General features: G+C 44.1%; 1 protein-coding gene across 1 annotated transcript; it reads right to left on the reverse strand.

Moving 5' to 3' along the window:
• Nucleotides 1–1,062: 1,062 nt before the first annotated feature.
• LOC107387511 (protein FAM13A) lies at nucleotides 1,063–9,559 on the reverse strand. The gene is made up of 11 exons (XM_015962522.3): nucleotides 8,681–9,559; nucleotides 7,764–8,061; nucleotides 6,554–6,695; nucleotides 5,868–5,949; nucleotides 5,107–5,167; nucleotides 4,778–4,898; nucleotides 4,575–4,658; nucleotides 3,449–3,544; nucleotides 2,714–2,925; nucleotides 2,527–2,628; nucleotides 1,063–1,539 (listed from the first exon to the last, which is right to left on the reverse strand). Exons 1-11 carry the CDS (start codon nucleotides 8,883–8,885, stop codon nucleotides 1,416–1,418), a joined length of 1,527 nt encoding a protein of 508 aa, XP_015818008.3. The 5' UTR covers nucleotides 8,886–9,559; the 3' UTR covers nucleotides 1,063–1,415.
• Between the last annotated feature and the right edge of the window lie 4,678 nt (nucleotides 9,560–14,237).

A 14,237-nucleotide genomic window follows, 5' to 3' on the forward strand; every position in this document is an offset into this window, starting at 1 on the left:
TGCAATTTGCTCTTTAACTTCTAATTATTTGTGTGTTTTATAAGATTAGAGCTATGTTTGGCATTTTAAGCTAGATGTTTTTCTTATTTCAGCCATGAAAATAAATGTTATCCTCTGGAAAGTCATGTCAATGTGACAAAATAAAGTAAAAATCCCAACCATCAGACTCCAAAAGCTGACCGTCTCAAAGTGCTTCCAGCTGGACTCAGACCTGTCCGTGTCTTATAAAAACAACAAATGCATGTTTAAGATGGAAGGAATGTTTGCTTACAATTACACTGGGCTCAGCACAAAAAAGAAATCAGACAGAAGGGTCAGAAGACGAAGGCAGGACAATGGTGGGTTTTGTTGTTTGGTTTAAGAAAAGTTAAACGATGGGATTTTTACTGACAACCTGTTAACTCATTCACTGTCATTGACGACTAAAGTCATCATTTGCATGTTTTGACCGTGTGGGCTTCGGAATGAGTCCCCGCACCGTGAGAACAAACATCTCAGCTCTAAATCCGATCTTCATCCGCATACGTTACACGTCACGTGATCAGGAAGCAGAAAATCCATGTGTTAGGAGATCGCTTTGAGCCGCTGCTGTAAAAAAGGTGAGGCGCGAACCGGAAAAGCTTCTGCCGATCACAATTCAACAACGGATTATGAAAGAACGGATAACGCCGCTCGAAACGCGCGGAATCTTCCTGATGTAAGAGGTGAGTCTCCGTTTGTTTGGGTTGTTTTGGTGTTGACATCATCCTAGCGCGCAACGTTCTGTGACTCTTACAAAAACAGTAAAAACGGTGAGAAACTATGGCAGCGAATGAGTTAATTAGATTTAACGTCTGGCACATTTAACAAGTCAGACACAAGTATCGCTTCACACTGCTGATGTCTTTGAAACATGAAAAATAAATGTCGTGACCATATCGAACTGATGCTGAGAACATTATGGCCATGCGTCTAATACATGTCTCACATTTATCACACACACACACACACACACACACACGCACGCACGCACGCACACACACACACACACACACACACACACACACACACACACACACACACACACACACACACACACACACACACACACACACACACTGGACATGTGAGATGTCTCATACATATTTGTAATTTACACCAGGCATGCCCAACACTTTAGGGACACATTAGGCCCATGTCAACTCGTCTCACACACAGAACATGTTTGACCCATGCTGAATACGTCCTACTGACCTCTGACATGTCAGACGCTTCAGTCATGTTGGACAAACATTGAATTTATGTTTAACTCGTCCAGCATGTCAGACCCATCTGAAAGCCACGTTAACACTTTAAACATACACGCTGGAGTCATATCAAACAGCTAGGGCTCATTTTGAACAGACGTGAATCGGTTTACTGCAGATTTCTGTTCCCTACGGGGTTCTGGTGGTGTCCTGTTTGCTGAGTAGAACCTCCAGCAGACGGAGCTTTGCTTTGAGCTGTTTGTATTCATGGTACTCCTCCTTCATTGGGGTCCGGTCCTCTTTTTGACAAATACTGTCAGGAAACAGCAAACCTCATCAGCAAGTCACGAAACAAAATGGGCCAGACTGATGACTGTTACAGACATGGACAAAATAGTTGGCCCCCTTTGGTCGGCAAAAGAAAAACCCACAATGGTCACAGAAAATACTTGAATCTGACAAAAACAATAATAAATACAATTTCTATGAAATTCAACCAAATAAAATCAGACATTGCTTTTCAACCATGCTTCAACGGCATTACTTAAAAAAATAAGCTGAAGGAACAGGCCTGGACTAAAATGATGGCACCCCTAGAAAAGACAGAAAATAACGAGGCCAAAGGGACATGTTAATTCAAGGTGTGTCCACTAATTAGTATCACAGGTGTCTACAGTCATGTAATCAGTCAGTGAGCCTTCAGTGTTTGTGCTGCTGTTACAAGTTCATTTCCCCATGGTGGGATCAATAAAGTCTATTCTATTCTATTCTATTCTATTCTATATGTAGTGCTCCAGGTAGTGACTGTGTTTAGTGACATGGTGTGTACCTCACTCAACATGGACCAGAGGAAGTCTCAGGAGATTACAAAGAAAATTATAGACAAACCTGAGACAACTGGAGCAGTTCGTTCATGAGGAGCGGGCCAAAATACCTGCTGAGAGGTGCAGACGTATCCTAGACAGCTATAGGAATTGATTGATTGCAGTGATTGGCTCAAAAGGCTGTGTTCTTTATTTGTTGTATGGTAGGAGGACCCCTTGAAAACTGAAATTGTTACATTTAATGAAATACCATCATTTTTGTACAGGCCTGTTCCACAAGTTTAGTTTTGTTAATAATTCCATTGAAGCATGGCTGAAAAGCAATGTCTGATTTTCACTGGTTACATTTAATCAAAGTTTTATTTATTATTACTTTTGTCAGATTCAAGTTATTTCTGTGACCACTTTGGGTTTTTCTTTCAGTGTTTAAAGGGTATCAACAATTTTGTCCACATTTGCAGGTATAGTCCACTCACCGTCCAGTCTGACGATAAAACTCTTCCTCAAACTCCTTCAGAACTTTACGTCTGACCTTCTTCTCAGCTCTGGTCTCCCGCAGACATTCCAGCAGCTGAGATCTGAAGCAGAGGGAGCCCAGCAGGGTTAGGAAGGAGAACTTCCTGTTTAATAAAACAAACATGAAGTTTGTTCATGCAGACGCACCTGGAGGCTTCGTGCAGGTTAGCTGTAGTGAGAGCAGCCTGCTGACGGATGGCTTTCACCTCATCTATGGGAGACACAAATGCTGGGTCGCTATCTCGGTCACTGTCTTCCTCTCTAGCCATGGGCCAAGTCTCTCGGTGAGGAGACGGAGCACGTACATCACTGACCAGCGAGCAGCTCAGAATCTCATCATCAGAACCTTCCTCTTCCTCCTGAGAAGTATGAGTTCATATTTCACTTCTAAAATGTACTTTGTTGTTAGATGCGACAAGTCAGATATAAACAAGTACGAATCCATTTTTACTTTTACCTTTAAAACCAGTTACAGAAAAACTGGTTTCAGATCAGCCGCAGATTTAAGAAACATGAGGTTTTTAGAGGCCAACCATCCTATCAGAATATTATATAATTGTACTAAATTCAGAATACTTTGTTGCCCTACAATTGTCCACTTTCTTCTTCTTTCTTACTTTGAGCGACACATTTGACAAAAGACTGAGGTGTGTGTAATTGAGAAAGCACTAAAACTCAGTGAAAATCAGCCAAAGGCCACAGAAAAACTTTGGAAGACCACCAGAAAGTCCTGAGTCAGAACACTAAAAACTACAAGAAAATGAGTACTGGGAACAAAAACATAAAGAGACGAGTAGCACATCAGGAGTTCAAACAGAAGTGTGGTTTAAAGGTTGCGTGGAAAACCGTTCAGAAGCTTTAGTGTTTTAGTTGGTTTCTCACTATTGTGCAGATGGTGGGGCTGGCACACAGCAAGCGTTTGATCATCTGGTAGCGGTCGTACAGAGGCTTCACCAGGTTCTTCTCTTGTTTGGTTCCCTGGTGAACACAAACAAACATAAAACGTTTAACATAAACTTTGGATGTTGGTTTAGAATATAAAAAAGTCGGAGCAGTGCTCCCTGGTACCTTCAGATTATCTTCATGGGGCAGAAGAAGCAGGTGTGTGCCCAAGGAGTGGCCTGGGATGGCACATGCCACCCCTGGAATTTGATTGGCCACCCCAGGTGCCACCCTTTATTAAGCTCTATTTACCTTGGCTTTACATTGTCCACAAAATATTTGGGATCATAAATCCCCTAAAAAGAAGGTGACAGCATGCACATTCAATGTTACTGAATCATTTATATTTTGTTATTCTGTAATATTTTTTCATATTGAAATAAATAATATTAGGAGTCAGGGGTCCATTCCCACACATTCCAGTTAGTGGCGGTAATTCACAAAGAAGCGGCTGACCAACAACCACAAAACAGCTAAAAGAAGAAGCAGGAGGCCTGCAGAACACACCAAGGAGAGGTTTCTGGAAAAAACAGACGAGTGGAGAACATACCCAAGAATTAAGCACTTTCTGTCATTTAATTTTGTTCTTGGTGTTCCTTGAAATGTGAGTAGATTTTTGCACGCAAGTCGACGCAAGCTGCAAGTAGCAGAACTTTCAAGGTTGCGTTGGTTAAGCGGGTTGGCTATTAACCACAGCGTTTTACACCATAGTTAACCCGCCAGCCAAAAACTAAGCGCGTCAAAGCTTGTTAAGCAAATCTCTGCGTGAGAAAACCACTTAACAACGACCTAAAGTTTTGAATGTTTTTAAGTGAGGTTTTTATTGTTGTTCATAAAGTTGATCGGTAAACTTTGACTTGCATTTTAATTAATTATTCTCTCAGGAAAATCTGCGATCATCTCATTATTAATCCCATAGAAACAATTAGTTATTTAACCAATTTCTTATAAAATGTGTGACTATAAAATCAGATAGTAAATCAGATAAAGTTGATTTTTATTCTTGCAATTTTCAGCAAGAAAAAACAGAAAGGTAAAGTAAATAGTGTTTGAGTCAAGGCCTCACCGGTCGGCCATGCACACTCTCGAAGTACAGCAGACACTTCTGCAGAGCGATCTTCTCCAGCACCATCTGGGCCTGAGTCATCTCCTGCACACAAACATGAAGACAAACTGAAGACCTGCAGGTCGTTCCAGGAAGAAGAGCTCAGAAACTGGAAATAAAATGTTCAGATTGGAGAGAAAACCCTCACATCTGCATTTACAAACCTTCATGTTGTCAGGGAGACCCAGAGACTGCCTCTTTTCTCTCAGCCGCCTGAACAGAGACTCCACCGTCTCCTCCAGAGATGGTTTGTGGTCCAACGCCCCCTGCTGACCAGAACCAAACCTGCAAGATAGATCAGAAAGATAGATAGATAGATAAATAAATAAATAAATAAATAAATAAATAAATGACTAAACAGACAGTTTGTTTGATAAATGTGTTTAGTTTGATCTTACATGTACTGAAAAAAACATGTTCTGGTCAACCAGGATAAAAAGGTTCCCCAACATTAAAACATTTCCATTTTCAGAAGAAAACTACAGTGGTTTACCCGCAGTTGTCCGTAGTTTCCTGTTCCTTAGACTCAAACACAGACTGTCTGAGTCTCAACTCTGAAAACACAAACACATGAATAAGTTAGACAAAAATTACACAAAAGGTCAGAGAGAAATAACATTAAATTACAAAAAAAAAAATAAATAAAAACAGACAACAGACTCACAAATAAATAAATAGGACAAGTTGGACAAGCTTATATAAAGACAAAAGGCACATAATAAAATCAAACAATACAAGGCAAAAATATCTAAAACAATTTCACCTAAAGCCAACAAAATCACAGTGAAATGTGACAAATGTCAGACAAAAATAATTAAAAAGTCAGACAAAACCAGACCAATAAAATCAGATTAGTTACACAAGTCAGTCAAACCTCACACAGAACCAGAAAGAAATAATTTGGATAGCCATAATAATCCATATTTTAAGTATAAAACCTATTATTAAAATGAAGGCTATTTAAAGTTTTCTGAATGAAAACACAAGATTATTTTTCCAAAATAAAAATACAAATATTCTTTTAAAAAAGGTCATCTGTGTCCCTGACTGATAAGTCACAACCTGAAGCATGCTGTAATGTTGGACAGTAAAACAAAAACATCTACCGGTATTTAAAGTTGAGACAAAACTTTAACTATGTTAGTGTCATTCAGTTTGATGGGAAATAACAGTCAAAGGAAACGGGAAGAGACATTATAAATATTAATAATATTTTAAACAGCAAAAAATAATAAAAGTTATATTTTATTTAACCTTTAAGCTGCTTGCGAGCCTTTGCCAGTTCGCTCATCACTCTGACCATCTCTGGGTTGGAATATTTATCGTTGTGAGACGGCTGAAAAACAAAAAGACACAACAGACCCACAATAACTGAGTTGGATGACAGGAATTGAATTTAACTGGTTATGTAATGCTGGTAAATATATTTACCAGCATTACATTAGTTGTGAATGTCTGATCACACTAACATGAGACCCATTCAATAACACTGTGTTGAGTGATACACAAGCCCCATGCTGATAAATACAAATGAGTGATGAGACTAAATCCTGGGAGTGGAAAAGAATGAAATGAAAACCACATAAATTCTGTGGCAGATATAAAGACAGATGTTAGATCATTTTCAAAAGATAATTGATTCCTAACATGACAGAATATCAGCTCTAGCCCAATTTTTCAAAAGCTGTTTAATCACACAGATTAGATCAGTGTCAGTCAAAGCAGGCACCAATGGAGTCGCCCAATAAGTTATGAGCATCTTCTGTTGTTCCCTGGGTTCTCTGTGAAACCTGACACTTGCTTTCAAATAAATGTCCCTAATAGTCTGGGAATGTCTTGAGAGGAGGTGGAAAGTGTTGCTAGGGAGAAGGAGGTCTGGCTTCCTCGCCTCTGCAGCCTGACATGTCACCATCTAACTAGTTTAGTAAGTGTGGATTTACCTTGTAGTTCATCTCCTGCTCAAACTGGTCCTCAAACCTGCGGACCCTTTTTTTCAGGTTCTGAATCTGTCTGGTGAGGAAGGAGACAGAAGGGGGACACTCATCCTCGGATCCCTCGGTCCTGTCCTCCCGACCCCGACACCTAAAAAATACACATTAAGAGGCAGGTCCTTCAGCATGCTGTGGCTGTTCCAGACGCCCCTCAGCATTACTGAGCTGAAACTGTTAGAGGGTGCCAATTATTACTGGGTCAGATTCAACAAGATCATTTGGGAGATGGTATCTTTCTCAAGCAGAAACAGTATTTAGCTGATGATCAACCAGATGCCTCACATTTGTAAGATTACCTTTTTTGATTCACAAAAAAATACAAAATGCATTCTCTAAAAAACTAAAGTATGGATGAACTAATAATCCGTATATAAGCAGCAAAAGGAAGTTCATTGTGAGATGTTGTTGTTTTTCATCAGTAAACAATAATGTGAGCTGAATGTGACATCAAAACAAAAAACTGGGTCACAAACACATTTTGACCCTCTGCTTTAGGCCTTGGGTCTAAATATAGAAGATGGAAAAGAAGGATGGATTATATAAGATGCATTAATGCAACAGACACGTCGAGGTCAAACTGAAACCAGGAACACTCAGACCATATTTCATCCAAAATACTCCTCAAGAAACTTTCAGACACAATAGTGAGTGCTGAAGGACTGAAAGAAGAGATGTTTTATTTCTTACAAATTACCAAATAAAACAAGTTCCAAGCTACAGTCCAACCTTATGAATAAAACCAGCACCAATAGATTACGTCTGGTCTCAAAACCAAGAACAGATGCCAAATACAGACCTTTATCAAGACCAGGAATTTCTAAATAAACTGTTGATCAAGACAGGGACGCCTTATGGTCTGCAAGCCCCTGATGTAGACTGAAAACAGGGGTTACAAGACTTCTTTTAAGTTCCAAATACAGACCCACTTTCATGATCCTCAAGTTCCATGAGCAAACCAAAAACACACAAAAGTAACAAGACCAACAAAACTCTAAATCAAGGCCCAGCCAGTCCCGAGGCATGAGCCAACTCAGAACCAACAGTGTTGGGTTTTACAATCAGCATCAGGACCAGCCAATCCAAAGTCTAAGACCCAAAAATCCCAGCTACCAAACCAGTATACTGTAGATGAACTGGGAAAAAAAATCAAGATGCTCACAGAATGTACTGCTGGCTGCAAGGTGGTGATGGAGCACTGTCTGGGTCGGAGTTGAACCTCAGGCTGGGGCTGGAGCAGCGTGGGGAGGGCAGGGGGCTGGGGAGTCCAGCCAGCAGCTGATGGAAAGCTCCGCCTCCTCCTCTCTCCCATCCATCACCTGCAGGGCTGCTTCTCTGAGGGGAGAGGTGAGGGCTGGGAGGCATCACATCAGACCCTGGGGGCTGCTGGTCCAGATGGATAGGAGCTAAAGGTTGATGCTTGGGGGGGTGTGGAGGTCTGCTCAGCACTGGCATAAGATCTGATGACACACAAGAGGGAAATTCCCTTTCACCTAATTAATTCTAATACAGGAAACAACAATGTGTTTTTGAATTATTTCTCATGAATTTGAAGGTTTATTTGTGTTTAAAGTCACTGAAACACATTTCCTGTAAGCTGCTGGTTGATTTCTGTCATTGTACACTCAACATAATTGTAATTGAGTGTAATTTAAAATGTGCATTAAATGATCAGTAAGTATCTCACTGAAAGCAGCTGTATTTAAACCAACCAGTGTAAGTAAGACCAGAAGGAGGTCAGTGTGCTTCAAACGCTACAGTTTCTGGCTATAAATAGAAAAACACTCAGGGTGTAACAACGAGATGGCGTGCCAGAAACACACACAGATGCTGCTTGAGGTGTGTGTGTGTGTGTGTGTGTGTGTGTGTGTGTGTGTGTGTGTGTGTGTGTGTGTGTGTGTGTGTGTGTGTGTAAACCAGCTGACTCAACATAAACAGCGTATCCAAAAACTGACGTAAAATCCATTATCGTGCTGATATGGGATGACAGACAAATAGGGAAAGACAGACAGACAGGTAACGGCAGACAGGTCCAGACAGACAGATAAGCAGAAGACAGACAGATGAAGGCAGAAGTACCTGGTGGGTTGTTCTCATCCGTTGGGTCTCTATGGCAGAGGGCAGCTGTCTTCCCCCCCAGTTCAGATGGGACACAGGGGCTCTTTGGCTCCTTGCTACCCAAGGCAGGGGGGCTCTCCTCTGGGGACGGCCCCAGCGATGAGCCCCCCTCCACCTCCAGTGCCTGGAGCTTCAACAGCGAACTTTGCAGGCAGAAACAGAACATGCCAGACACACCGATCAAGAGATTATTCAGGTCCCAGGAGGATAATGCCCACCACAGTCAGCTTTGCTGTCACTGAAATAGATCCAGATATTAGCCAAGTCCCAGTCGCATCACATGTGGAGGAGTGCAAGGGGGTGTTCGAGAGATCTGCTGGTTGCTGTTCAGAAATCTCTTTCAAATTAAAGGATGACTCAGCCAGCCTTTAAACAGGAATTCTCTTCCAACAAGCCAAGCCCCCATTCCCCTTGTTGTTTACCTTTCCAGAGATTAGTCAGGTATGCGTGGCATGTTGGTGAAATGCAGATATTTCTTCCTTCCTGGTCTTTATTAGTGCCGTTCCCCGGGAGTTTGCAGAGTCCAGTAAAATCTAGAAGCATGAATTCAGGTGATTCCTTCTTCTTTTTGTGCAGTCTCTTAAAGTGAGTACATAAATCAGCCTGCTCCGATCAGAAGGAGTTCAGCACGGAGATTTTTGAATTCTCAGACTATGGTTTGCATGTTCTGTGAGGATGATGATGGTGGTGGTGATGCAATGGTCTCCTCCCTCCCTCATCCTCGCTTTCTTCCACTGTGTTAGCACCTCTCTCATCCCTCCTCCCTCTCCGGTTGGATTACTCATCCCCAGTCTTGCGAGGAAGAGGAGGGAGGAAGAGGAGGGGGAGGGAGATGTTTGCCTCCATCAGGATGAGAGACGTGCAGGGAGCATCTCTCATCCTGGTGGTGAGGTTTTTCCCGCATCAGAGGGGGAGGATTCAACTGCTGACATCACTGACTCATTCATAAAAGCGCAGGATGAAGGAGGAAGAGGAGGTGGGACGTGCTTCTCTTCACACATCCTCCCATGCCTCTCAGCTGCAGGCTGATCATCAGTGAACTGATTCTGTTTGTGTCTGCATGGTGTCTTGGCTCAGTTCTTGTGTGATAATTGTCTCAGCTAATTTGATTCAGGTGTCAATCAGGAGATTTATACTGAAATGAATAATAAAGCAAATTGTTAAAAATCTGACTCAATACTTCCCAGATGATTTTAGAGAATCACATAAACAGTTGCTCTGCAGCATCAAACCACAAATATCAAACAAGACCCTATATATGTTTATTTTAAATATTGTGTTTATGATTCTGGGTTGAACACACCAGATGCCCACAGGAATCCAGGTGATTTTATACGGTTCTGTTAATGAGCAACAACAAAACATCATAAAAGCTACTTCCCCAAATGTGTGTGAAACATGGCAACAAACAGGTCAATGACAGCCCCAATCAAATACAGACTTCAGATTCTAAATGCACGACATAGATATTTATATGTGAGCAAACTGTTAGTTAATACATGTCATGATTGTGTGCAAAACTATCAGGGTGATTAAATGGTCTAATGAGCAAACGCGGCATCTAGTGGTCTGATTGAAAAACTACATGAGACTGACGTAACAGAATGAACTTCCTTCCGTCGCATTACGTTGGTCTGACGTTTCTATTCTGTTCTATTTTTTAATAATGGACTAAATATTTAATGAAGAAACAACTTTAATGTCATTAATATTTGTTAAACACCGGAAGAACGTGTAAATAAATTCATAATTCATTTATTTTGAGCCATGTAAATTCATTTATCATTATCCTGCCTTTTACATGCGTGCCCGCATGCGCGCACACACACACACACACACATACACACAATTATTTTCTCCTTTTAACTAATTGAGCTTGTTTGAAGCTGGAGTAAAGAGGGTTGGTCGGACAAGGTGGCAGGGGGTCATTATTTGAGGTTGGAGAGGGGCATAGATCGTCGTCCTTGTCGTCTTCCTCCGCTTATCCGGGACCGGGTCGCGGGAGGCAGCATCCCAACTAGGGAGCTCCAGACCGTCCTCTCACCGGCCACCTCCACCAGCTCCTCCGGCAGGACCCCAAGGCTTTCCCGGACCAGATTGGAGATGTAACCTCTCCAACGTATCCTGGGTCAACCCGGGGGCCTCCTGCCGACAGGACATACCCGAAACACCTCCCCAGGGAGGTGTCCAGGAGGCATCCTGACCAGATGCCCAACCCACCTTAACTGACTCCTTTCAATCCGGAGGAGCAGCGGTTCTACTCCGAGTCCCTCTTGAATGTCCGAGGTCCTCACCCTATCTCTAAGACTGAGCCCGGCCACCCTACGGAGGAAACTAATTTCGGCCGCTTATATCCGCGATCTTGTTCTTTCGGTCATTACCCAAAGCTCATGACCATAGGTGAGGATTGGGATGTAGATCGACCGGTAAATCGAGAGCCTGGTTTTCTGGCTCAGCTTCCTCTTCACCACGACAGATCGGCTCAGCATCCACATCACTGCAGACGCTGAACCAATCCGCCTGTCAATCTCCCGATCCCTCCTACTCTCACTCGTGAACAAGACCCCGATATACTAATGGGCCATTCCCATCTGTACCGGGTCGGCCCGGGCCTGGTAGCCCCAGTCGGCCCCAGTCGGCCCCAGCCTGGCCCGGTTGATTCCACACATCCTTGTCTTAAGCCCATGTGGGCTGATTCTACCCACCAATCAGAGGCTTGCTCTAATGGAAGGTGTGAATGGGCTGATTCTACCCACCAATCAGAGGCTTGCTCTAATGGAAGGTGTGAATTTCTTGTCAGCAGTGGGCATGTTGGCCCTGGTCGGCCTGAAGCAGTACCCCTCGGGAAGAGGGCCGAGAATGAGCCTTGGTTGGCCCGGGAAAATTCCAGGCCACCCAGATATGTAAACAACCTACGCTACCCGGCCCGGGCCGACCCGGTACAGGTGGGAATGGGGCTTTAAACTCCTCCACTTGAGGTAGGACCTCTCTCCTGACCCGGAGTTGGCAAGCCACCCTTTTCCGGTCGAGAACCATAGTCTCAGATTTGGAGGTGCTGATCCTCATCCCAGCCACTTCACACTCGGCTGCAAACCTACCCAGCAAGAGCTGAAGGTCAGAGCTGGATGAAGCTAGGAGGACCACATCATCCGCAAAAAGCAGAGACGAGATTCTACTGCCACCAAACTTGACACACTCCACACCACGGCTGCGCCTAGAAAATCTGTCCATAAAGGTAATGAACAGAACTGGTGACAAAGGGCAGCCCTGGCGGAGTCCAACCCTCACCGAGAACAGGTCCGACTTACTACCGGCTGTGCGGACCAAACTCACGCTCCTCTGGTAAAGGGACTGAATGGCCCTTAACCGAAAGCCACCCACCCCATACTCCTGGAGCGTCCCCCACAGAGTGCCACTGGGGACACGGTCATAAGCCTACTCCAAATCCACAAAGCACATGTGGATTGGTTGGGCAAACTCCCATGCCCCCTCCATCACCCTTGCAAGAGTATAGAGCTGGTCCACAGTTCCACGGCCAGGACGAAAACCACATTGCTCCTCCTCAATCTGAGATTCAACTATCGATCAGACCCTCCTCTCCAGTACCTTGGAATATACCTTTCCAGAGAGGCTGAGGAGTGTGATCCCCCTATAGTTGGAACACACCCTCAGGTCATCCTTCTTAAAGATGGGGACCATCACCCCGGTCTGCCACTCCACAGGAACTGCCCTCGATGACCACGCAATGTTGCAGAGACGTGTCAACCACGACAGCACTACAACATCCATAGCCTTGAGATACCCAGGATGAATCTCATCCGCCCCCGGGGCTCCGCCGCTGTGTAGTTGTTTGACTACCTCAGTAACTTCTGCCCCCGAGATTGGACAGTCCATCCCCAGGTCTCTCGGCTCTGGTTCCTCCTCAGAATGCGCGTAGTTGGGATTTAGGAGCTCCTCAAAGTATTCCTTCCACCATCCAACTATAGCCCCAGTTGATGTCAGCAGCTCCCCATCCCCACTGTAAACAGTGTGAGCGAGTTGCTGCCTTCCTCTCCTGAGGCGCCGGACAGTTTGCCAGAACCTCTTTGGAGCCGATCGATAGTCTTTCTCTGTGGCCTCACCAAACTCCTCCCACGCCCAAGATTTTGCCTCAGCAACTGCCACTGCTGCACCCCGCTTGGCTATCCGGTACCTGTCTGCTGCCTCTGGAGACCCACAGACCAGCCATGCCCTGTAGGCCTCCTTCTTCAGCCTGACAGCTCCCCGAACCTCTGGTGTCCACCAGCGGGTACGGGGGTTGCCACCGCGATTGGCACCAGCCACCTTGCGACCACAGCTAGCAATAGCCGCCTCAACAATCGCAGGAGTGGAACAAGGCCCACTCGGAGTCAATGTCCCCCACTGCTCTTGGGACGCGGTCAAAGCTCTGCCAGAGGTGGGAGTTGAAGACCGTCTTGACAGGTTCTTCTGCCAGGCGTTCCCAGCAAACCCTCACTATGCGTTTGGGTCTGCCAGGTCTACGCGGCATCTTCCCCTGCCATCTGATCCAACTCACCACCAGGTGGTGATCAGTTGACAGCTCTGCTGACATAGATATGTATATAAACATTTATATGTTTATATATACATATCTATGGAGAGGGGAACATGTTTCAATTCAATTCAATTCAATTTTATTTATATAGTGCCAAATCACGACAAGAGTCATCTCAAGGCACTTCACATACGTAATAAACATTCCAATCCAGGTCATTTCATTAAGCCAATCAGAAAAAATGTTTCCTATATAAGGAACCCAGCAAATTGCATCAAGCTATCCTCATACTAAGCAAGCATATAGTGACAGTGGAGAGGAAAACTCCCTCTTAACAGGAAGAAACCTCAAGAGGATCCTGGCTCAGCATAAGCAGCCATCCACCATGACTCATTGGGGATCGAGAAAACAGAGCCGACACACACACACACGCACACACACACGCGCGCACGCGCGCACACACACACACACACACACACACACCAATCAAACTGTCTATAGTTGCATTGCGGTTTCTTAGTAAATATTCTATTTGGCGAGAGATAAACTTTATTGTATTTATCCTAGTGAATCTAAAATTAAACGGGTAAACTAGCAGTAGCACATCCAACGTCAAGGAAAGTAAAAAGTTATTATCAGGAGAGGGGGAATGTTGAAGTGGTTAGCAGCAGTGTGCTAGACGATGGCCCCCTCCATGAAGCCACCACAGCTCAGCAGAACATCACTGTCGCTTCTTCTGGGGAGAAAAACACTTAGAGAAAAAATAAAGTTAACAGCTGAAATTGCAGATAATAATACAGTTAAAGAGCAGATTGTGGAAGACAGTAGTAGAGTGTGAAAAGTGGTCAGTGTGTCCTCCAGCAGTCTAAGCCTAAAGCAGCATGAAGATAACTCTGGATAACCTAGCCTTTTAGATGGAGGAATGTTGGAGGCAGGGCAAGGGAGAGCTGTCTTTACCGACTGTACACTCCACCTCCCTCTACT

This window comes from Nothobranchius furzeri, chromosome 16, assembly GCF_043380555.1.
Source record: "Nothobranchius furzeri strain GRZ-AD chromosome 16, NfurGRZ-RIMD1, whole genome shotgun sequence".
NCBI lineage: Eukaryota > Metazoa > Chordata > Actinopteri > Cyprinodontiformes > Nothobranchiidae > Nothobranchius > Nothobranchius furzeri.